At 35.6% G+C, this 23,936-nt stretch overlaps 1 protein-coding gene and 2 long non-coding RNA genes across 3 annotated transcripts; 2 read left to right on the top strand and 1 right to left on the bottom strand.

Moving 5' to 3' along the window:
* Nucleotides 1-807: 807 nt before the first annotated feature.
* On the top strand, nucleotides 808-23,681 carry LOC123864653 (thiamine transporter 2-like). Its single transcript, XM_045905261.1, has 8 exons — nucleotides 808-915; nucleotides 1,085-1,504; nucleotides 3,410-3,540; nucleotides 4,371-4,515; nucleotides 15,018-15,160; nucleotides 20,783-20,968; nucleotides 21,488-21,705; nucleotides 22,429-23,681. Exons 2-8 carry the CDS (start codon nucleotides 1,270-1,272, stop codon nucleotides 22,679-22,681), a joined length of 1,311 nt encoding a protein of 436 aa, XP_045761217.1. The 5' UTR covers nucleotides 808-915; nucleotides 1,085-1,269; the 3' UTR covers nucleotides 22,682-23,681.
* On the bottom strand, nucleotides 7,420-12,910 carry LOC123864691. Its single transcript, XR_006795826.1, has 2 exons — nucleotides 11,977-12,910; nucleotides 7,420-7,864 (listed from the first exon to the last, which is right to left on the bottom strand). It is a non-coding gene; the product is annotated as an uncharacterized LOC123864691 (long non-coding RNA).
* LOC123864687 lies at nucleotides 10,147-12,212 on the top strand. Its single transcript, XR_006795822.1, has 2 exons — nucleotides 10,147-10,916; nucleotides 11,247-12,212. It is a non-coding gene; the product is annotated as an uncharacterized LOC123864687 (long non-coding RNA).
* Nucleotides 23,682-23,936: the final 255 nt, after the last annotated feature.

Raw genomic sequence — 23,936 nt, 5'->3', positions numbered from 1 at the left:
CTCTTGGTTTATGTATGGCATCTGAAGTTGAAGACAAAACAAACAATAGTATATTTCATTACAAGTGCGGAAAGGCTGTCATTGCAAAGAGTTCCGACAAATGTCTACCCGAGCCGAGGCGTAGCTGAAGGCGAGGGTTGACAGTCGGAACGAGTTGCAATGACGGTTCCGCACGTGTACTGAACGACTATTTTTAATACAGTTGCGAAAAAATGAAGCAATTTAATAAAATAATAAAAACACAATAAACTCAACTAACTTAATTTAATTTAATTTAAAACAACTTTATTGTTAATAGATATAAAAAACTAGGGTCGAAATTACTCATTTTAGGCAACCAACAACTAAACTCGCAAAGAAAATTTCTGAAAAATCGCGCCAACCGTAGAATAGGTATAAGCAGAGTTTTTTTTTTTCTTCACCCATTCTGGTAGGCAAAGGGAACTATGCCCATACAGCCAAGTCTTTAGTAGAAGTTTTTTATTGATATGAAATGAAAATGAAATTTAATGAGATGAAATGAAATGAAACCTAACCAAACTCATTCAATCAAATCATTAAATCTGATATTGAAACAAATTAGTAGCTTCTTATTAGAAATACGTATTTGCATGAATCATAAAAACTTCTATGAATTTTTTTAGTAAAAACTTCATGGTTGGTTTTTCTTTTTAATATTTTGACAGTTGGGAAAGAAAAAGCACGAGTGCGGGAAAGGTAAAGAAAAAGCACGAGTATGTAATAGCCCACATCCCGAACGCTATACGTCCCTGCAATACGCCACTTTTTGAGCAACTGTATTAAAAAGTAATTTTAATCATTAATTTGTGATAATAATTCAATGTAAAATTTATGTATCACAAATGATTTTTCACCGCAAGGGCAAGAAGAAGGGCTGGAAGGATAGTTTTTACGGTAGGTACTTATAAAAAGTAACTTATTGAAAAATCTGTCGAAACTGGAAACCGTTTAAAACCCTTGGTTTAACCAATAACCTCTGCTGTTTTATTACATAGGCTAAGATGTAAAAAATGTATCATAAAAAGAAGTAATGATGATCAGAAGAACTCATTTATTTTTACAGATGGTAAACAACGTCTGAAAGTTGAAACTGACATGAAGATACGCACGCTGCCGAGTGCCTACCGACTAAAACAATATTATTACGTAAACATTTGCACAGTGATACTGTAACAGGGTGCACGTTGCTCCCATGCCATCTTATACGTACGTTTTTCTTGACTTACACTTGCACTGAAAAATAAAAAAATGCAAGACTGGATAAAAGTTACTCTCATACTATGTTTATTTGGAACATTACGAGAGATTCGACCATCAGAACCATTCGTTACTGAATTCTTGTCTGGAGAATGGCGCAATATTACAGAGCAACAGTTGAACCAAGAAATTTATCCTGTGGGAACATACTCATACTTGAGTCTGCTCGTACTAGTATTTTTGGTCACTGATTTTCTTAGATTCAAGCCAGTGATTATTCTTTCAGGTAAGAAAAATATTGTAGCCCTACTAATTAAAATAATAAATTTATAGAGCCTTACCACAAAAAACTTAAACAAGTGTTGAACAGACAGAGTTCCCACATGAAAACTCAACTTCAATTTAGGCATAAGTTGTTTTTTTTTTTGCTGTGGTAAGATGGATAATTTCTAAAATAATTTGTTTCAAATTAATGCTGTGCTCTTTAAACATAGTTTGAGCACTAACTTGCATTATGGCAAGTGATCCTAAAACACACCAATATTTAAGGTTTTCTTGACAAACACGAAAGACAGACAAACAGACAAACTATAAAGTGATCCTATAAGGGTTCCATTATTCCTTTTGAGGTACGGAACCCTAAAAATAAAGATAGCAAAATAATCTAAGAAAATACATATTATGTGTGACAAAAAGACTTACATAATAATGTAGTTAAGTATAATTATTATATTTTGCATAGGATGTGTTAAATTTTATTAAATACATATAAAAAATTCCTGCAACTTTGCATAGACACAGCTTTTTAAAATTCCAAGTTTATGTAGAAAACAAACAGTCTGAACAAACAATATCTTATCATTATCTTGTAGAGAGAGATAGCTGCATAAAATAATACCTCTACAAATGTGCAAGATAACTGTTTCACTAACTTTAACTAGATTAAAAGATAATAGATGTATTATTATGAGGTAATCTGACTGAAAATGAATGCAGGGATGCAGATTAGATTTGACCAATATAGTACTTTTATTACAAGACTAGCTGATGCCCGCAGCTCCGCCCGCATGGATTTGGGTTTTTAAAAATCCTGTGGGAACTTTTGCTTTCTCAGGATAAAAGTAGCCTATCCGTAATAGCCTGTCCCTGGGATGCAATGTGTTTTTGTACCACATAAAAACATTTAAACTGATGATCCTTTAAAATCCAGTGGGATATAAGAATGCAATTTCTTACAGCATCAGAGTTGAGGAGTTGGGTCCTCGAGGTCAATGACTAAGTATTTTACTTGACCTTCAATATCAATTTATAACCAACAGTTTCTAAATCCCATCAGTTTTGGTGGTCAGGTGCCCTGCAGGATTGAAGAGTTGGAATCCAAATTTTTTATGGAACAAAGTCACAAAGTTCTTCTATCGATTAAAAAAAAATTGCACATATCGGGTCAGTAATCTCAGAGATTTCGGTGTACATAGGTAGAAAAACACAGCTCCCTTTTTGAAAGTCGGTTAAAAAAGTAGCCTTTGTTACTCCCTGGACAATCCTCTACTTGTCTGTGAAATCCCGTCAAAATCGGTTCAGCTGTTCCGAAAATTGGCCCGTTCAAACAGAAAGATAGACAAAATTTTAAAAACATGTGATTCAGTTATGGTAAGCACAGTTCAAATAACCATACAAGCTTAATATGAGGTAGTTATTTCGAAATTACAGACAGACAATTTTATTTATTACTATAGATATAGATTAATCTTTGCACTGTGCAATAAAAACCTTACAAACAGAAGGTACATAGAGTTACAGTATATAGCTTAAATAACTAAGTAGATGTAGGCAATAAATAAACTCAATTTGAATTGCTTTTAATAGTAGCAATTAATTTTCAAGGTTGTCATTCTTCACAATGAATTTAATACAAGTATGTGATTTATCGATCTTTTATCTGCTATAAATATTACAAGTTTGTCTAACTGTCTCGCGTATCTAAAATTCTAATATCTAGTAATATTATAAATGCAAAAGTGTGTCTGTCTGTCTGTCTGCTACCTTTTTACGGCCCAGCAGTTTAACCGATTCTGACAAAATTTGGTACAGAATTAGCATATATCCTGGGGATATATGGGGACGGACATAGGTTACTTTTAATCCTGGAAAATCAAATAGTAACATTAATTTATTATTCATCTATTTACAGGCCTAAGTGGAATATCAGTTTATGCAGTTCTGCTATGGACTTCAAGTGTGCAATGGGTGCAGGTGTCACAATTTCTCTACGGTCTCTACATGGCCACAGAAGTTGCGTATCTGACTTACATATATGCAAAGGTAAGATTTACAATATATCTACTTAACTATAGGCATAGTGCATAACTCAAATTCAAATTCAAATTATTTTTATTCAATTAAACTTTTACAAGTGCTTTTGAATCGTCAAAACAATCTACCACTGGTTCGGAATGCCGTGAACTGAGTAGGCTCCTGCGATAATGCGGGTGTGTTGACACTGTTGACAGTTGTCACAAGTGAGCGAAACACAGCTCTCGCGTCCAGGCGCGGATCGAGCCCTCAAAAAGGTAGGCAAGGCCACCCAAAAATCAGCCAAGTACAAGTCGGAGTATAAACTCACTCACGATCGATATAGTGCATTCCTACAAAGGAGATGTCTAGTCAAAGTCAATTCGCGTCACGTCATCACACCCCTCCCGCAACGCTCCACTACCGCTGGAACCTACTCAGTTGTGCATTATACCTTTATAACTCACGCTTGAATAAAATTTTTTGAAAAAAAAAAAAAAAAAAATTGCTGTCAAAATTGTTTTCACTAAAGAGATCTAAAGGTCGGGTAAGATTATACAACATGCACCACCCACCCTCCCACTGCTAAGCCTGCAGGAAAGGCCGGCCACCAAGCGAGCCCCAGGTACCACCACACAACACCACACCAATCCACCAGAACACACTCGACGCAGGTTTTGCTCCGACACGAGCATCCTCAGGAGATGTAGACCTTACAATGCACTTTGCATTTGCATACAGCAATGCAGAAATGTTGCATGCAGCATGTTGTACTATACAAATTTGCCTTTTTTAGGGGATTATATCAAATTAAGCTTTTGATTTTTTTGTTTAAAAGTTATTTGTTACTTGTATTGCAGGTGGATCCTGACAAGTATCCATTGGTATCTTCATACACGCGGATAGCGGCATTGACCGGACGCTTTCTGTCCGGCGTCAGCTCGCAGCTGCTTACGCATTTCAATCTTATGAACTATCGTGATCTCAACTACATTACTTTAGTTGGTAAGTCTATTACCAATACTAATCACACTTAATATTATACAGGCGAAAGTTTGTGTGTATGTTTGTTACTCTTTCACGCAAAAACTACTGAACTGATTTGGCTGAAAATCGGAATGGAGATAGATTATACTCTTGATTAACACATAGGCTACTTTATCCCGGAAAATCGAAGATTTCCTGAGGGATTTTGAAAAACCTAAATCAATGCGGACGCAGTCGCGGGCGTCAGCTAGTATTATAAATGCGAAAAGGTGACCTGTCAAAATCCATCCGTCCATCTACGGGCTGTTCCTATCTTATGAACAGTAATTGAGAATTTTAACAGAATGTGTATTTCTATTGCCGTTATAACAACAAATAATAAAGATTTAGAAGAAAACGGTCGCCATGAAAATTAAAAAAAAATAGAAAGTGTTATTTCTTGTATGACGATACGGAACCCTTCGTGTGCGAGTCCGACTCGCACTTGACCGTTTTTTTTTGACCGATTTGTTCCATGTTAGTTACGTAAAATAAATAAAGGCATGTTTGGCTCCCACATTACGCGCTACTAAAAATGAAAAATGATCGCTTATTCAGAGTTGGAATTTGCAAGCTTATTTGACTTTTACGTATTCAAATCGACTCTTGCGCACTCAGTCACTCTTCTGTCACAGTAATCAAATTAAATAAAACGTGAATATAGATAGATTGAAATACCGGCCAAGTGCGAGTGGACTCGCACACGAAGGGTTCCGTACCATATCGTACAAGGTACACTTAATACTTTTATGTAGAACATGCAAGTTAATAACGGACTGCGCCATCTATATGTGATTTAGTAAATTAATTTTTTCGTGATTTAAATTTTTTTTTGTAATATAGCCACAAATTCACGGTATTCGGATTTTTTCCTTTACTTGTGCTATAAGACCTACCTAATGCCAAGTTTTATGATTCTAGGTTAACGGGAAATACCCTATAGGTTTTCTTGACAGACACGAGAAACGGACAGACAGACCTACAACAAAGTGATCCTATAAGGGTTCCCTTTTCCTTTTGAGATACGGAACCCTTATCTATGGAATCTCGCCTATTACATAAGTGTAATTAGATACGTACAGCGTAAATATAATTGATTCGTTGAAGCTGTAACACTCGATACCTACATCTTTACATATAAAAAACATTCGGTACTGATTCTGATCGCAACTTAGCAATATTAAAATGAAAATTGGCAGAATTCTAAATTTAGTTATTTTAATTTATTTTTTATTTATTCTATTTCGGTATACCAAAAGCAGGTTCACAAATTAACGCTTAAATTAAAAATGATACCTGCATGATGAAAACCTTTTCTGTGTGACACAATTATTGTAGGACAAACTGTTTAATAAGAATGACTGATCACATTTAATTTTAAGAAATTATAGCTCCTAAACAGGAGGTAATAATGAAAATAATTATAATTAACTTAATCTACTAATTTTATAAATAAAAACAAAAATATCAGTTCAGTTCAGCAGTGCGATTGTGTAAGGTTTAGACCATCATGATTATTCAAAACGATTGGTCATATGATCGCTAACGTCAATTCGAATTGTGTAAAAATGGCCATCAAATGAAGACCGAAAAGTGACCGGTGGCTTAAAAACGTATCATAGAATTGCGTTTTATTATACCAATAGCATTTTTAAAACTCAATTTTTATGTTGATATGAATTAAGATGTATATAAAAACAATGCAACTTTTTAGGCTAACTTATGATATTTTATCATAAAAATTTACTTTCATAGCTTATAACATTGAATTCTAACGTTATTATCAGTTATGCAAAATCAATAACTAAACGCAAAGAATGAACAATACTCGAGCTTACTGCTTCTCAACAATAGATGGCGTTAGTGGACCTATATTTTCCTATGTTTTTCTATATTGTCTAGGGTTAAATCGATGTCAGTGTCGCTGTAAGTGACAACTGACAAGTTACGAAATAAAAATAACAATACCTAATTACCTAATTATCCAAATAAAAGTGATTAAAAGCTAGGTATACAAATAACAAAATTCTTTCTGGCGCTCAACTATTAGTATCGACCATTTTTTCGCTTGTCTCCATTCCACTCGTCACTGAAGAAGTCTCTGGTAGACCCTATTGGCATGAGGTTTGCCTTGGCCAGCCAGCACGTCAGCAAGTATAGGAGATGAACCCACAAAGGTCAAAGACGGCACAAGGATGGAAAGCCGTGAACATTAACAGTGGAGCGTTTGCTATGTGAAATTGACAAGAACGTAAGTTACAACACACTACTTAATAAGTTTTATCACCTATCCGACTGCGGCGAAGCTCAAAGGAGGGTTATGTGTTTGACTTGTATGTACGTCCGTTTCTATGTCCGCTCGTAACTACTCAACGGCTCAACCGATTTTGATAAATGATACGTCACTAGATTCATCTTGATAGTGCAAACTAAAATTCTTAAAAAATAGATATTACTTACCAGTTTTATGAGCTTTAAAGTGAGAGCTGAAAAAAGTTGCAGTAGTTATCGCAGTGTAGATTTCCTCATATTGTTTTACTTACAAATAAGAGATATTGGTACCACTCACATAGAAATAACAATCTTAAATTTTAATAATTCCAGAAACAACCCAAGCACAATAACACAAAGGAGGAGCAGCACCTTGAAATCGATAAAGGTCGAGTGCACCTGCTTGGAAGTGGAGATTGCAGAACAGGCGATGCAGAAATTGCGAAAATATTATCCTTAACCTTAAAACCCTACTTGGTGTAATAAAACACCCCAGAGTGTTAAGTTTTCTCATATTAAGACATTAGCATATAAGAACTAACTAGGTAAATAAATAATTTAATAATTCCTATGTTCATAAGTAATCTTTGATTAAGAGCGATGATAGCCTAGTCCTTAAGACTTCTTCCCCAAGGTTGGGTGTTCGATCCCGGCCTTTTACTGTAGTTATGTGATTTTTAGGCAATTGAATATATCATTTGCTTTAACGGTGAAGGTAAACAACCTGCATGGCTGAGAGTTCTTTGTAATGTTCTCAAAGGTGTGTAGAGTCTGCAAATCCGCACTTGGCCAGCATGGTGGATTATGGCCTTCTCCTTCTAATAGGAAAGCTGTGCTTGGTAATAAACCGGTCATGGGTTGGTGATGATGAAAATGTAATTTTTTATTATGATGTTTAGGTGAGACATAATGCTAGTTCTTAATACAAAGTTGGCTGCGTATATTTAGCATTTTAGCATATTATAAGTATTTATTAGGTAAAATATTTCAATGTTCCTATGGTCATAAGTAAACAGTTAAATATGTTAAACACAACTAAAGCCAGACTACTAGGTACCTAGTGCTACTAGGGGTGTGAGAACTGCATATAGATAGCATCTGCCTAGTAAGTAGACCATACCTAATCATCTGTCACTTAGTATATTATAGTATCGCTTTTTAGTTATTAGTGTACACTGTATTTTTATTATTTTGTAATATTGTATAATAATATGTTAAGCCTTTATTCACTGAATTCCATTGAATTAAATTACGTTAATGCTCTGTATATTATAATATATTTGTTGACAGTGGTGTTTTGTTTTTTTCCCCTTTTCTTTCAGTTTGTCCTTGGGCAACTCCAGGGTTCTCCATATAAGTCTTTCTTTGGCTTTTCTTCTCCATGTATTTCCTGCTTTTTCTCAAATGTCATCCTCATCTTTTTCCCGTTCTTGGGTACCATTCCATAAGTGCTTTCATCCACTTATTTCTCTTGTCTCTCGTGCCCTTTAATTACCACTTCAGTTTTTTAATGGTGACTGACAAATCCCTTACTTTTGTCCTGTTTCTAATAGTAGAGAGCCTGATTTTAACTCTTTTTTTTTACTTTTAAGCATACTTTTCTCTATACTATTTTGAATAATCTTAGTTTTCTCAGTCAGACCCCATGTCTGGTAGTCATAAGTCAGACATGGAAGGTTGCATACATTGAATGCTTTGGCTTTTTCAGATATGGTATTATCTTTGTTTTTCATAATTTCCTTTAGAGACTAGTATCTTTCCAGAAATGCAATATGCATTTCCTTCTTTCTACATCTTTTGATGTTTGATCTGTTGGTGATATTGTTAGTCTATACTTCTATACTAATATTATAAAGAGGAAACCTTTGTATTTTTGTATGTTTGTATTGAATAGGCTCAAAAACTACTGCACTGATTTCAAAATTTCTTTTACCATTACTTAGAGGGATTCTTCCGAATCCGTATAGGCTATATTTTATCCTGGAAAATAGAAAAAATAAATGTCCACCCATGAGAAGCCAGGGCGGGTCGCTAGTCCTAGATATATGATGTATTCATCTACATATTCCAGTATATTTGATCTTAGCCTAACAGTTTTTTTCTGGGAGTCGTTCATAATCTTGGTTTTGTCTCTATTCATGGATAATGTAGTTGTAATATTGTAGTTAGTAATAAAGATGTTTAATTAGGTAAATAAATATGTATAGTAATTTACATACGTTTTATTTTATGAACAGAATTTTCTCCTCTTTCATTTTGATATCCTACTTGATACCATAGCAAAAAATTCTCAGACACCCTATTAGGGTTTTGCACCTCAAAAGGAACTTAGAAGGATCATTTTGTTGTCTGTCTGCCTGTCGTGTCTGTCAAGAAAAAGGAACCAAATCTTAGGTATCAAAGGTACTTTCCATTAACCTAGAATCATGAAATTTGGCAGGTAAGTGTTATAGCACAAGCAAAGGAAAAAATCGGCCAAGTGTGAGTCAGACTCGCGCACCGAGGGTTCCATATAGGTACTTGGCTATTTTATTGACATTTTGCACGATAAATCATAAACTACCATGCATAAAAAGAAATAAAAATCTGTTTTAGAATGATACGTACAGGTAGGTAAACCCTTTCTTAAGATACCCCACTTGTCATAGTTATCTTACGTTATAGGTATAATATATCTTACATTATCCTATAGTAGGTACCTATTGAAATATAGGGCTACCTAGGGAAGACCTATAAATTAAACAAAACTTTCCATGTATGAAATGAATAGATTTAATTGAAAAAAACATCGTCACTATATATTCACAAGGTAATTTAAACTATGATGAAACAGAAAACTAACTAAAACAGCAATTAAGTAAATAAAACTCTTAACTAGTTGGCTAAGTAGTTTTAGGCACCATACACTGGGACATACTTGCTTAAATACGTAAACACCTAGGTACATAGACTGCTAAAATCATAACTTCCTGGAATTAGCTTACAAAAGTAAGAAAATTATATTTAAATCAATTTAATACGTAAATAAACCACTAAACTATCTAAAATGGTCTAAATGATCAACGATAATCATGGCCCGCGAGTCATCGCAATCATTTGACATAAGCGATGGCTCAAAAAAGTTAGACAATTCGAATTAGCTGTCAAATGGTATCAAATAGTTCACTCATCGTCTAAAATAACCATTATGATCAACCATGATAACCATCCAATCGCTAACCATTTATGAACAACATACACAATTCGAATTTGCCGTTTGACAGCTGAAATCGTATAGTTTAAGCCATCAAATGAATACCATTTTCATCGTCAAGTTTTACACAATCGCACTGCTGATCAGCAGTGCGATTGTGTAAGGTTTAGACCATCATGATTATTTAAAACGATTGGTCATGTGATCGCTAACGTCAATTCGAATTGTGTAAAAATGGCCATCAAAAAAAGACCGAAAAGTGACCGGTGGCTTAAAAACGTATCATAGAATTGCGTTTTATTATACAAATAGCATTTTGTGAAACTCAATTTTTATGTTGTTAAGAATTAAGATGTATAATAAAACAATGCAACTTTTTAGGCTAACTTATCATATTTTATCATAAAAATTTACTTTCATAGCTTACAACATTGAATTCTAACGTTATTATCAGTTATGCAAAATCAATAACTAAACGCAAAGAATGAACAATACTCGAGCTTACTGCTTCTCAACAATAGATGGCGTTAGTGGACCTATATTTTCCTATGTTTTTCTATATTGTCTAGGGTTAAATCGATGTCAGTGTCGCTGTAAGTGACAACTGACAAGTTACGAAATAAAAACAACAATACCTACCTAATTACCTAATTATCCAAGTAAAAGTGATTAAAAGCTAGGTATACAAATAACAAAATTCTTTCTGGCGCTCAACTATTAGTATCGACCATTTTTTCGCTTGTCTCCATTCCACTCGTCACTGAAGAAGTCTCTGGTAGACCCTATTGGCATGAGGTTTGCCTTGGCCAGCCAGCACGTCAGCAAGTATAGGAGATGAGGCCACAAAGACGGCACAACGGTGGAAAGCCGTGAACATTAACCAGTGGAGCGTTTGCTATGTGAAATTGACAAGAACGTAAGTTACACCACACTACTTTATCCGACTGCGGCGAAGCTCAAAGGAGGGTTATGTGTTTGATTTGTATGTACGTCCGTTTCTATGTCCGCTCGTAACTACTCAACGGCTCAACCGATTTTGATAAATACGTCACTAGATTCATCTTGATAGCGCAAACTAAAATTCTTAAATAATAGAAATTACCGGTTTTATGAGCTTTAAAGTGAGAGCTGAAAAAAGTTGCAGTAGTTATCGCAGTGTAGATTTCCTCGTAATGTTTTACTTACAAATAAGAGATATTGGTACCACTCACATAGAAATAACAATCTTAAATTTTAATAATTCCAGAAACAACCCAAGCACAATAACACAAAGGAGGAACAGCACCTTGAAATCGATAAAGGTCGAGTGCACCTGCTTGGAAGTGGAGATTGCAGAACAGGCGATGCAGAAATTGCGAAAATATTATCCTTAACCTTAAAACCCTACTTGGTGTAATAAAACACCCCAGAGTGTTAAGTTTTCTCATATTAAGTAAGACATTAGCATATAAGAACTAACTAGGTAAATAAATAATTTAATAATTCCTATGTTCATAAGTAATCTTTGATTAAGAGCGATGATAGCCTAGTCGTTAAGACTTCTTCCCTAAGGTTGGGCGTTCGATCCCAGCCTTTTACTGTAGTTATGTGAGTTTTAGGCAATTGAATATCATTTGCTTTAAGGGTGAAGGTAAACAACCTGCATGGCTGAGAGTTCTTTGTAATGTTCTCAAAGGTGGGTAGAGTCTGCAAATCCGCACTTGGCCAGCATGGTGGATTATGGCTAAGTCCTTCTCCTTCTAATAGGAAAGCTGTGCTTGGTAATAAACCGGTCATGGGTTGGTGATGATGAAAATGTAATTTTTTATTATGATGTTTAGGTGAGACATAATGCTAGTTCTTAATACAAAGTTGGCTGCGTATATTTAGCATTTTAGCATATTATAAGTATTTATTAGGTAAAATATTTAAATGTTCCTATGGTCATAAGTAAACAGTAAAATATGTTAAACACAACTTGGCTTTAGTTGTGTTACCTAGTGCAACTAGGGGTGGTGAGAACTGCATATAGATAGCATCTGCCTAGTAAGTAGACCATACCTAATCATCTGTCACTTAGTATATTATAGTATGGCTTTTTAGTTATTAGTGTACACTGTATTTTTATTATTTTGTAATATTGTATAATAATATGTTAAGCCTTTATTCACTGAATTCCATTGAATTAAATTACGTTAATGCTGTGTATATTATAATATATTTGTTGACAGTGGTGTTTTGTTTTTTTTTTTCCTCTTCTTTCAGTTTGCCCTTAGGCAACTCCAGGGTTCTCCATATAAGTCTTTCTTTGGCTTTTCTTCTCCATGTATTTCCTGCTTTTTCTCAAATGTCATCCTCATCTTTTTCCCGTTCTTGGGTACCATTCCATAAGTCCACTTATTTCTCTTGTCTCTCGTGCTCTTTAATTACCACTTCAGTTTTTTAATGGTGACTGACAAATTCCTTACTTTTGTCCTGTTTCTAATAGTAGAGAGCCTGATTTTAACTCTTTTTTTAATTTTAAGCATACTTTCTCTCCATAATATTTTGAATAATCTTAAAGTTTTCTCAGTCAGACCCCATGTCTGGTAGTCATAAGTCAGACATGGAAGGTTGCATACATTGAATGCTTTGGCTTTTTCAGATATGGTATTATCTTTGTTTTTCATAATTTCCTTTAGAGACTAGTATCTTTTCCAGAAATGCAATACGCATTTCTTTCTTTCTACTTCTTTTGATGTTTGATCTGTTGGTGATATTGTTAGTCCTAGATATATGTATTCATCTACATATTCCAGTATATTTGATCTTAGCCTAACAGTTTTTTTCTAGGAGTTGGTCATAATCTTGGTTTTGTATCTATTCATGGATAATGTAGTTGTAATATTGTAGTTAGTAATAAAGATGTTTAATTAAATAAATATGTATAGTAATTTACATACTTTTTATTTTATGAACGGAATTTTCTCCTCTTTCATTTTGATATCTTATACTTGATACCATAGCAAAAAATTCTCAGAGACACCCTATTAGGGTTTCGCACCTCAAAAGGAACTTATAAGGATCACTTTGTTGTCTGTCTGTCTGTCGTTTCTGTCAAGAAAAAGGAACCAAATCTTAGGTATCAAAGGTACTTTCCATTAACCTAGAATCATGAAATTTGGCAGGTAAGTAAGTGTTATAGCACAAGCAAAGGAAAAAATCGGCCAAGTGTGAGTCCATATAGGTACTTGGGTATTTTATTCTGACATTTTGCACGATAACTCAAAAACTACCATGCATAAAAAGAAATAAAAATCTTTCTTAAGATACCCCACTTGGCATACTTATCTTACGTTATAGGTATATATCTTACATTATCCTATAGTAGGTACCTATTGAAATATAGAGCTACCTAGGGAAGACCTATAAATTAAACAAAACTTTCCATATATGAAATGAATAGATTTAATTGAAAAATCATCGTCACTAAATATTTACAAGGTAATTTAAACTATGATGAAACAGAAAACTTACTAAAACAGCAATTAATTAAGTAAATAAAACTCTTAACTAGTTGGCAGTAGTTTAGGCACCATACACCGGGACATACTTGCTTAAATACGTAAACACCTAGGTACATAGACTGCTAAAATCATAACTTCCTGGAATTAGCTTACAAAAGTTAGAAAATTATATTTAAATCAATTTAATACGTACATAAACCACTAAACTATCTAAAAATGATCTAAATGATCAACGATAATCATGGCTCGCGAGTCGTCGCTATCATTTGACATAAGCGATGGCTCAAAAAAGTTAGACAATTCGAATTAAGCTGTCAAATGGTATCAAATAGTTCACTCATCGTCTAAAATAACCATTATGATCAACCATGATAACCATCCAATCGCTAACCATTTATGAACAACATACACAATTCGAATTTGCCGTTTGACAGCTGAAATCGTACGTTTAAAGCCATCAAATGAATACCATTTTCATCGTCAAGTTTTACACAATCGCACTGCAGTATAAGTATATTTCAGAGAAAAACTTCAGATTTGTCTCCAGATAGGTAGGTATTAACAAAGCATCATTTTATATTATTTCATTACTAACTTTCTTGCTTGATAAAATTATCTAAAAACAAATTAATGTTCAGTTTAAAGGAAAGCATTCATCCATAACCTTGCTCATAAACCTCATAAGTCGTTATTTTAATAACTATCTATCTAGAGCAATAAGTCTCTTTGAATCTGCAATCAATTACAGTTTTTTTTTTATCTATATTAATTATATCAAAGATATATTATATTATTTGTATCAAAGAAATCACTGTAAGTCTTTATCTTCAATTTTATACAATTTTTGTAGATGATATTTTTTACTCAATCAATATAGCAAGTCTTGTTGCCACGCAATAAAGTGCAATCTATAAGTGCAACGAAACTATTGAATTGAATTTCGAATAACCATTTTCGAATTGAATTTGGAATGTTTTTTGAAAACATGTATGTGATTGGTTGGGGACTCAAAATGGTTAACACCCACTGAATTTTTTGTCTGTCCTTTGTATGGGATTACGTAACAGAGAGAGCGCTATACTAACTTATTCGGCGGATAAGTTATAGACTATAGAGTATGGTATAGAGTCACTGGTTTAGATAGCGCGATGTTAGTCAGTTACAGAACTGTTCTATGTTTAGTAATAGATATTTAACTTGACATTGGCTAATCTGTGTAAAGCAATAAGAAAAGAAAAAAAAGGACTTCGTCTGTGATGGCATTTGCTGGCGCGCGTGCTGTGCTTGTTTGGAGTGTTTTTTTTTGTTAAGAGTGGATGGATGGTTTTTGTGTTTTTTGGTGGTGGAACTGACTGAGAAACGCTCTAAAGGGGCGCCGCGCGTATGTCGGCGGGCGCCGGCGCAGACGGACTCCATACTTGTATAGATTCAATAACTTGAAAATAACTACAAACTTGACATTGGCTAATCAGAGTAAAGAAAAAAAAAAAGAAAGAAAAAAAATAGATATTTATCATAAATTAACTTTTCAGCTCAAATTCTTGCCACTTTCTGGGCATTCTGGTTGCCTCCAGTGCCTTACGGGATATATTTTCACCGACGCTCCAGCCCTTCCCTGCAACTTGACATAGCTCCTACAGACAAACAGAGAACCCCATCCAGTCCAAGTAATAAGGTACTGCACACGCTTGTGATACTTGTTATACTAGTTATACATGAGATACTTCCCGTTGATCTAGAATCGTGAAATTTGGTAGGTAGCAATATCTTCACAGCACAAGTAAAGGAAAAAACCGGCCAAGTGCGAGTCGGGCCTCGATCTTTTAGAGTTCCGTACACATAATTATGAACATCATATTTCGGGAGTATGATATATTATTTCTTTTCCGAGCTAGAACATTGCAATAAACCGTAAAAGAAAACCCCAAAAAATGTTTGTTTGTTTTAATCAAAGCTTACAAACTATTTTATAAATCGTAATTTTAAGGTCATCAACATATTATCTCATTAGGAAATTACCTCATTAAGGGATTCGGTCATTAAGAGATTAGCTCGTTAAGTAATTAGCTCATTAAGAAATCAGCTCATTAAGGGATTAGGTCATCAACAGATTAGCTCATTAGGAAATTAGCCCATTAAGGGATTAACTCATTAGTAAATCAGCTCATTAAGGGATAAGGTCATCAACAGATTAGCTCATTAGAAAATCAGCTCATTAAAGGATAAGGTCATCAACAGATTAGCTCATTAGGAAATTAGCTCATTAAGGGATTAGGTCATTAAGAGACTAGCACATTAAGTAATTACTTCATTAGGAGATTACCTCATTAAGGGATTCCGTCATTAAGAGATAAGCTCGCTAAGTAATTAGCTCATTAAGAGATTAGCTCATTAAGGGATTAGATCATTAACAGATTAGCTCATTAAGTTATTAACTTATTTTGTGGTAAGGTACTAAATCACATATATTGGCGCTGTCCGTCATTAATTTGCAGTATTGAACATAAAAGTGGTATATCTTCTTCGATGGTATGGAGCCCTACGTGTGCGAGTTCGACTGGCATTTGATTTGATTGTTTTTTTTATTCATTTTTGTCTTTCTTTCGGCATTCTACTTGAAATGAAACGTCTGAACAAGAAATGAATATCCATAAGTACCTTTCCTTACAGCGTGTAGAGGCACTGCGAGTAATCATTTTAGAAACTACGCGTGCCACGACGTAGCGTAATTCGTTAGTTGCCTCTAGCCCGTTGTATCATGTTGACGTTTACAAATTGTAACTTAAAATTGTGAATTATAATATATATATTTTTTAGTGTTCATTTCTTTTGTTTTTCTTTCTACCCTGGTAGAGAACACGGCGCTATATATACATCAAATATCTGTACGTAAAACACTTGTACATTGGTGACTCGGACTTTGAACTACCAGGGTAGCGCGTGTTAATTTTCTTAATTAAAATAAAGTAAAGTAACGTAAGCTAGGGCAACTCAAATTAACACGTAGGAAGTGAAAAACTAAAAAACTTTAAAAATGGCGCAACCTACGACAGTAGTGAAGGATGAAGACACGTATCTAGCGTCGATGGCAGCTGAAATAGCCAGGATCCATGCGAGGTTGGACCAGCTGGACAGGTCCAGAGACAGTTGGCGAGGCAGGCGAGGTCGCGGAAGGTTCCGTGGTCGTTCGCGTTCCAGAGGACGAGAGGACAGCAGGTCCAGACGTACCCCGGATAGCCCGGACTGGCTCTGCGTGCATCATTTTAGATACAGGCAGAGAGCTAATCGCTGTGAACAGCCGTGCACCTGGAATACGAAGCAGGAAAACTAGTGAAGATGCAGGTGGAACCGGTGGGTACCTGCGTCGAATTAGGGAACCACCGTTTATGTATTACGGATAAGGAAAATGGCATACGCTATTTAATAGACACAGGTGCGAACATTTCAGTGTTGCCTAAAAGTTATAAATCAGTGTGTGACAGTGCAATGAATAATAAATACAAACTTTATGCCGCGAATGGTAGTGAAATACAAACTTTCGGAACAAAGACTCTAGTGTTAAATTTAAGATTGCGTCGTGCGTTTAAGTGGACTTTTGTAATAGCCGACGTTAAACAACCCATTTTAGGAGCGGATTTTTTAGCTAAGTATAATTTGTTAGTAGACTTAAGAAACAGACGATTGTTAGATCAAGAGACTAACATGTATGTAATTTCCACTATAGTAAACTCGGAGCATTCATCTATTTTTACTATAGCCGAGTCGCATCCATGTTATTCTCTTCTAAGTAGGTTCCCGGAATTAACTAAGCCAGCGACGTTCAAAGAACCACCACGTCACAACGTAAGACACCACATCGAGACTTCAGGTCCTCCGGTGCATGCGCGCCCAAGGCCGCTGCCGCCGGACCGATTTAAAAAGGTAAGAGAAGAATTTCGCCTTATGCAGGAAATGGGTATTTGCCGCCCGTCAAAGAGTGCGTGGGCGAGTCCTCTACACGTTGTACCTAAAAAAGATGGTAATATAAGGCCGTGTGGAGACTATAGAGCGCTGAATGCAATTACGAAGCCTGATAGATACCCAATTCCTCACATAAAGGATTTTACGTTTATTTTAGCCGATAAGAAAGTATTTAGCAGGATTGATATTAACCGAGCGTATCACTTTATTCCGATAGCAGAGGATGACGTGGAGAAAACAGCTATCATTACACCTTTTGGTTTATTTGAATGGCCATGTATGTCTTTCGGTTTAAGAAACGCAGCACAAACATTTCAACGTTTCATGAATAATTATGTTTTACAGGATTTAGAGGCAAATTTTCAACAAAATAACCCGGATTGCGCAAATTATAAAGCAGAATTTGTTTTTTCGTATTTAGATGATTTAATAATAGCTAGCGAAAATAGTTCGCTTCACGAAAAACATTTAGAGACCGTTTTTGAAAGACTACAACAAGTTGGGTTAACTATTAATTTAGCAAAGTGTGCGTTTTCACAAGATAAAGTTGAGTTTTTGGGTCATGAGGTGTCAGCCAGTGGTTTAAGGCCGTTGCCAAGCAAGGTCCAAGCAATTGTAGACTTTCCCAGACCGAAAACGGTAGAGGAACTTCGTAGATTTCTAGGCATGGTAAATTTCTATAGAAGTCATTTGCGTCAGGCAGCCGAATATCAAGCTGAATTAAATAAGTATCTTCACGGAGCAAAGAAACGTGACAAAAGTAGTATAGTGTGGACAGAAAGTGCTGTTCAAGCTTTCGAACAATGCAAGTTGAATTTACAGAACGCTGCTTTGTTAGCGTATCCGATAACAGGTCAAGTGCTTGCTATAATGGCAGACGCGTCAAATAGTTGTGTTGGAGGCACATTGCAACAGAGAGTAAATAACGAATGGGTTCCGTTAGGTTATTTTTCGAAAAAATTGACTGACACGCAACAAAAGTACAGTACCTACGACAGGGAGTTACTTTCACTTTATTTGTCAGTGCAATATTTTAGGAACATGTTCGAAGGTAGAGATCTCGTTTTGTATACAGATCATAAGCCGTTAACGTTTGCGTTTAAAAAGCTAAGTAGTAGTAAAGAAACGCCGCGAAGGACCCGTCAGTTATTATTTATTAGTGAGTTCACGACGGATATACGCTATACAAAAGGCGAAGAGAACGCGCCCGCGGACGCGTTATCGCGCGTTGAAACAATTTCGTGCCCGTCAGTACTTGACTTCACAGAAGTGGCTATTGCACAAGCGAACGACAAAGAGCTCACAGAATTGCTAGGAACAAAAAACGGTAACACGAGACTAATAAAAATTGACTTGCCGAGTGTAAATAAGCCCATTGTTTGTAACTTGCGAGGCGATAAGGCTAGACCTTACTTACCAAAACAGTTTAGGCGTATCGCATACGAAACAATACATAACCTAAGCCATCCTGGCATTAGAACAACAAGGAAAATGGTAACTAATAATTATTTTTGGCCTGGGATGAATAAAGATATAGGTATTTGGGCTAGGTCGTGCATAGAGTGTCAAAAAGCAAAGGTTCACAGACACACTATGTCACCTTTAGGGCAATTTGCAAAAGTAGATAGAATGTGTCATTTACACATTGACATTACAGGTCCATTCACTATTTCAGAGGAAGGCTACAGGTATTGTCTTACAATGATAGATAGAGAAACGGGTTGGCCGGAAGCATTTCCAATTAAAGATATTTGTGCGAAGACAGTAGCCAAACTCGTGTATGAAGGATGGATTACTAGACATGGGTGTTTTATTAATTTGAGCTCAGATCAGGGAAAGCAGTTTGAAAGCAGTCTCTTTAGACAGTTAATGAAATATTTAGGGGTTCATAAGTTTAGGACGACACCGTACCATCCACAAAGTAATGGCATGATCGAACGATGGCATCGTAGTTTTAAGGCCGCCTTAATGGCGAGATTAAAGGACAATAGATCGTGGGTTGAAGAAATGCACACCATTATGATGGGACTACGTGCAGCACCACGCAGTGACACAGGGGTAAGTGCCGCGGAATTAACCTTTGGGCGAACTCTGAGGCTCCCTGGAGAATTTTTCGAACCATCGGATAGTAAGATAACGGACGGTGAGGAGTACCTAAAGCAGTTGAAACAGGTAATTAGTAATTTAAGACCGAAACCCGAGACACAGAGAGACTCTCGAACTATTTTTGTGCACCCTGCCTTAAAAGACTGTAAAAAAGTTTTTGTTAGAAACGATGTAATGCGTAAGTGTCTGCAACCACCGTATGACGGTCCCTATGACGTCATAAAGCGGTTGGAAAAAGCATACTTAGTACAGTTACCCAATAGACAAGCACTTATTTCAATTGACAGGTTGAAACCGGCTTTTGTCCTGGATATCAAAAATCCACAACAAACGCCGGATGAAACGACATGTAAGAAAAAATGTAGATTTAGCGACGATGACGTTTTGCCGACTCATACAATCCGTACTACTCGGAGTGGGAGAGTCAGCAAAACGCCCGTTAAGTATCAGTAGAATAATTCGAGTAGTAACTAGCAATTAAGCAAATGAGTATTATGAAATAAGTATTGTAAAATGGCCCCGATCCGCATATATTATTTTTTATTTTATTCATGTATTATTTTTTATTAGAAGTCATAACTAAACCTTATTATTGAGAGTGTTAGAGTGGTTGACGATTGTTATAATTTATTGGATAGTGTGTAAACGTAAAATGTAATGTAACAAACATTCGAAGCGTTGAGTGCAACGTAGGCTGGATGGCGCGGGCATAGCAACAATTGTAAGTGGACTTGCCACAGCGACCCCGTCGCCACCCGCTCAAGTTCTAGTGACCTCATCTCAAGTATTAATGTGTTAAGAGATGTACCATGCATCGAATCAAAGGAACACTTTAACTGGGTGACGTGTTTAAATTATGATTTGTTGGGTAAGCGGATCGGAAACATTGCTAGGGTTGTCGAAAAATGAAGAACGAATATTGTGAAATAAAATTAAGGTTGCGGAAATTTGTATTTGTTTAATTTTTATTAAGATAAAAATTTGGGGTGGTGTGATGTAGAGGCACTGCGAGTAATCATTTTAGAAACTACGCGTGCCACGACGTAGCGTAATTCGTTAGTTGCCTCTAGCCCGTTGTATCATGTTGACGTTTACAAATTGTAACTTAAAATTGTGAATTATAATATATATATTTTTTAGTGTTCATTTCTTTTGTTTTTCTTTCTACCCTGGTAGAGAACACGGCGCTATATATACATCAAATATCTGTACGTAAAACACTTGTACACAGCGCACTACACGCAAGGACGTAACAGACGCGGCGTTTTTGATAACGCGTCACGCCCGCATAGCGTACACGCGGCCTAAGGTGCTCGCGTGGTCCGCGCTTTACGCCGTCGCCCTGGCGTTGTTCGTCCTCGCACAGACTAACATGCAGATACTTTGGAAACAAGTGCAAGACGAGAGTGATTCGACAGTGAGTAGAAATCATTATCAACAGTTATCAACCGACAGACGTCCACAGCTCACTAATGCAGGGTGATTCGCTAACTCAGTGATTTGATACTTTGTTGTATGTCTGTCTGTCCGTCTGTCGTGTCTGTCAAGAAAACCTATAGGGTAATTCCCGATGACCTAGAAACATGAAATTTGGCTAGAACGTAGGTCTTATAGCACAAGTAAAGGAAAAAACCTGAAAACCGTGAATTTGTGTTTACTTGACAAAAAAAATTAAAATGCGTTCATGAACAAATAATATAATTAGTATTTTCAAAGTAAGAGAACCTATACCAAGTGGGGTATCATATGAAAGGGCTTTACCTGTAAATTCTAAAACATATTTTTATTTCTTTTTATGCATAATTCTTTTTTTATTTATCGATAAAAAAAAATTATTTGATTTATCGTGCAAAAGGTTAGAAAAAATACCTGAGTACGGAGCCCTCGGTGCGTGTTTTTTATATATAAAATATATATTGACAGGTATATTTTTTAGGTAGCATATAATGGAGCAGTAGAAGCGATACTAACTCTTCTGGGTGCGTTCGGGGCTTTCATAGCTTCTTGCTGCACTAAAGCTTTGCTCCCAGCGCCCGTGGCCGCTGTACAAGGAGTGGCCACGTTCGTGGGCACCTACGTGCCTAATGTATTTGCGTCTTATGTCGGATACATCGTTATGGGCATGCTGTTCCACTATACGATCACTCTAGCCAGGTAACTATGCGCCACATTAGTATACTCACTATAAAGCGTGGCTCCCCATGCCCATGCTCTCTGTACAAGCAATTGCCACATTCGTGGGCACCTATGTGCCTAATGTATTTACGTCTTATGTCGGTTAAGCTTATTATACAGTCGAAGATTATGTAAATGACAAAAAAGCCTGGATTTGATTCGCTCCAGCAATACACGGCGCTGCAATTGCTTGTATACAGTAGTCAGTATGGCATATTATTGTAAATTGTACATTTGAAAAGAGCAACCGCCAAGTTTCTTGCTGGTTCTTCTCGGTAGGAACAGCATTCCGAACCAGTGGTAGATTATTTTGACGATTCAAAAGCACTTGTAAAAGTTTAATTGAATAAAAATAATTTGAATTTGATACATTGTTATGGGCATGCTGTTCCACTATACTACTACATATACTTACGCCAAGTAATTCTAAGATGTGTCGAGAAGAAAGCAGGCATCCTTTTTGTCTGTACTTAAAAATAGTTTTATTTAAACTTTAAAACAATCATTTTAACACATTTAAAGAAAACACAATTGGTAATAAATAACTGACCCGTTTCACCTGTCAGGTAGAAAATCCTTCAAGTGGGGGTCCATATTATAGAGTAAACTTAGGTACTTAATTTTATGTAGGTCTCGGTTATTATTACAAAAACAGCTGTAAACATGTTTTTAACTTTTTAATATTTTTTTTAATTGTTTCAGTGCAAAAATAGCAAGTCAACTGACCGACGAGAGCTGCTTCGGCCTAATATTTGGCATCAACACCCTCATCGGTACAGGTCTTCAGTCTCTATTGACTTTAATACTCATCCAGTCAATCAAGCTGCCGATAACCGCCCAGTACTTCACCATCAGTGGACTATACCTACTATTAGCCTCAGCCTGGCTATTGGGATGGATGGTACATTTGTACAAACAGAATAAAAGTATTAATGTCACCAATCAGTATGGATAACTTGGAAGATTAATTTTATTTTTCAGGAATTTTCTACTAGGTTTCATAAAATAGAATGTTAGTGATAGTCACAGGGATTTAGGCTAAACAAATAAAGCTGAGAAAAAATTATAGTCCTGTCTGAACACAATAAAAAAGGCAAATACAGCGTGCTGTGAACAAGAGATTTCCTTTGGTAGAATTGAGCCTTAGAATCCAGGGAAACATTTAAGAAGTGAAGTCATCCAAATTTCTAATACAAATTTTGGGGTGGGGAGAGCCCTTGGCTTGATTTTTAACCAATATCAGTTAAGCTGTAAGGCCAAGTTTGGTATCATTTTCGAATAAATCACGGATGCATATTTTGTGTCTTCTTACTTACCTGTGAGAACAGTTTATATGCCAATGAACATAACATCTATGATATTATAAAACCATTACGAGATACCATTTCTACTACCTTATCAACAGTGGTGCACGAGTCATAGAGGCTTACCCAAGTTATAATCTATCAGTATTCAGTACTAATATTGTAGAGGCAAAGTTAGAGAAGTTTGTTTGTAGGAGGTAATCTCTGGTACTACTGAACCAATTTTGAAAATTCTTTCACCAGTTGATTGTTCCTGAGCAACACAGGCTACATTTTATTTTCAAAAATTAGAGATCCCTACGAAAATTGTTAAAAGCTACCTGTGTGAAGCTGGGGTGGGTCCATATTTCTCATAATCTCATTTCCTGTCATGACAATCTGTAAACCCTGTAAACGCAACTGCTTATTAAGAATTTGGTGGTACAGACAGACTATTTATTCCTTTAATAATATTGTCATTCCAAAAGGATCATATTATTTTGTACACGAGACTAAAAAGACTAGAACAATATTTTAGAAATAAATATAATGTAAGTATAGTAGAATAGAATTTATTTTTTACTGTTAAAATTCATACATAATTCGTTATTTATATAACATCATAAAGTTTTAAGTACATGGAAAATGAAATAAAATCATTTATCAATACATTAATATAGTATTTCTTTGACTAAAAAGCGATTGAAGTCTGGAATGTGAAATTTAGAGTTACCACAAGGGTAATCTGTTAAGTAATCAAGTATTATTACATTCAGTTGAAATAAAATTACTCTTAAGTATTTACAATATTATGATATGTAAATTGATAATGGAATGTTACGAAGCAAATTACTAAAAATATACTTTTTATTATTTATTAAATAGACAACAGAGTCCTGAATACAAGATAATATTCACACCAATAAA

This window comes from Maniola jurtina, chromosome 4 (genome assembly GCF_905333055.1).
Source record: "Maniola jurtina chromosome 4, ilManJurt1.1, whole genome shotgun sequence".
Lineage (NCBI taxonomy): Eukaryota > Metazoa > Arthropoda > Insecta > Lepidoptera > Nymphalidae > Maniola > Maniola jurtina.
The sequence above is the reverse complement of the archived record's forward strand: the minus strand, read 5'-3'. Positions and strand labels throughout refer to the sequence as shown.

Coding starts and splice junctions, on each gene's coding strand:
- LOC123864653 (XM_045905261.1), top strand. CDS start 1,270: ATGCAAGACTGGATAAAAGTTACTCTCATACTATGTTTATTTGGAACA. Junction 3,541..4,370: donor TGACTTACATATATGCAAAG/GTAAGATTTACA, acceptor CTTGTATTGCAG/GTGGATCCTGACAAGTATCC. Junction 20,969..21,487: donor AAGACGAGAGTGATTCGACA/GTGAGTAGAAAT, acceptor TATATTTTTTAG/GTAGCATATAATGGAGCAGT.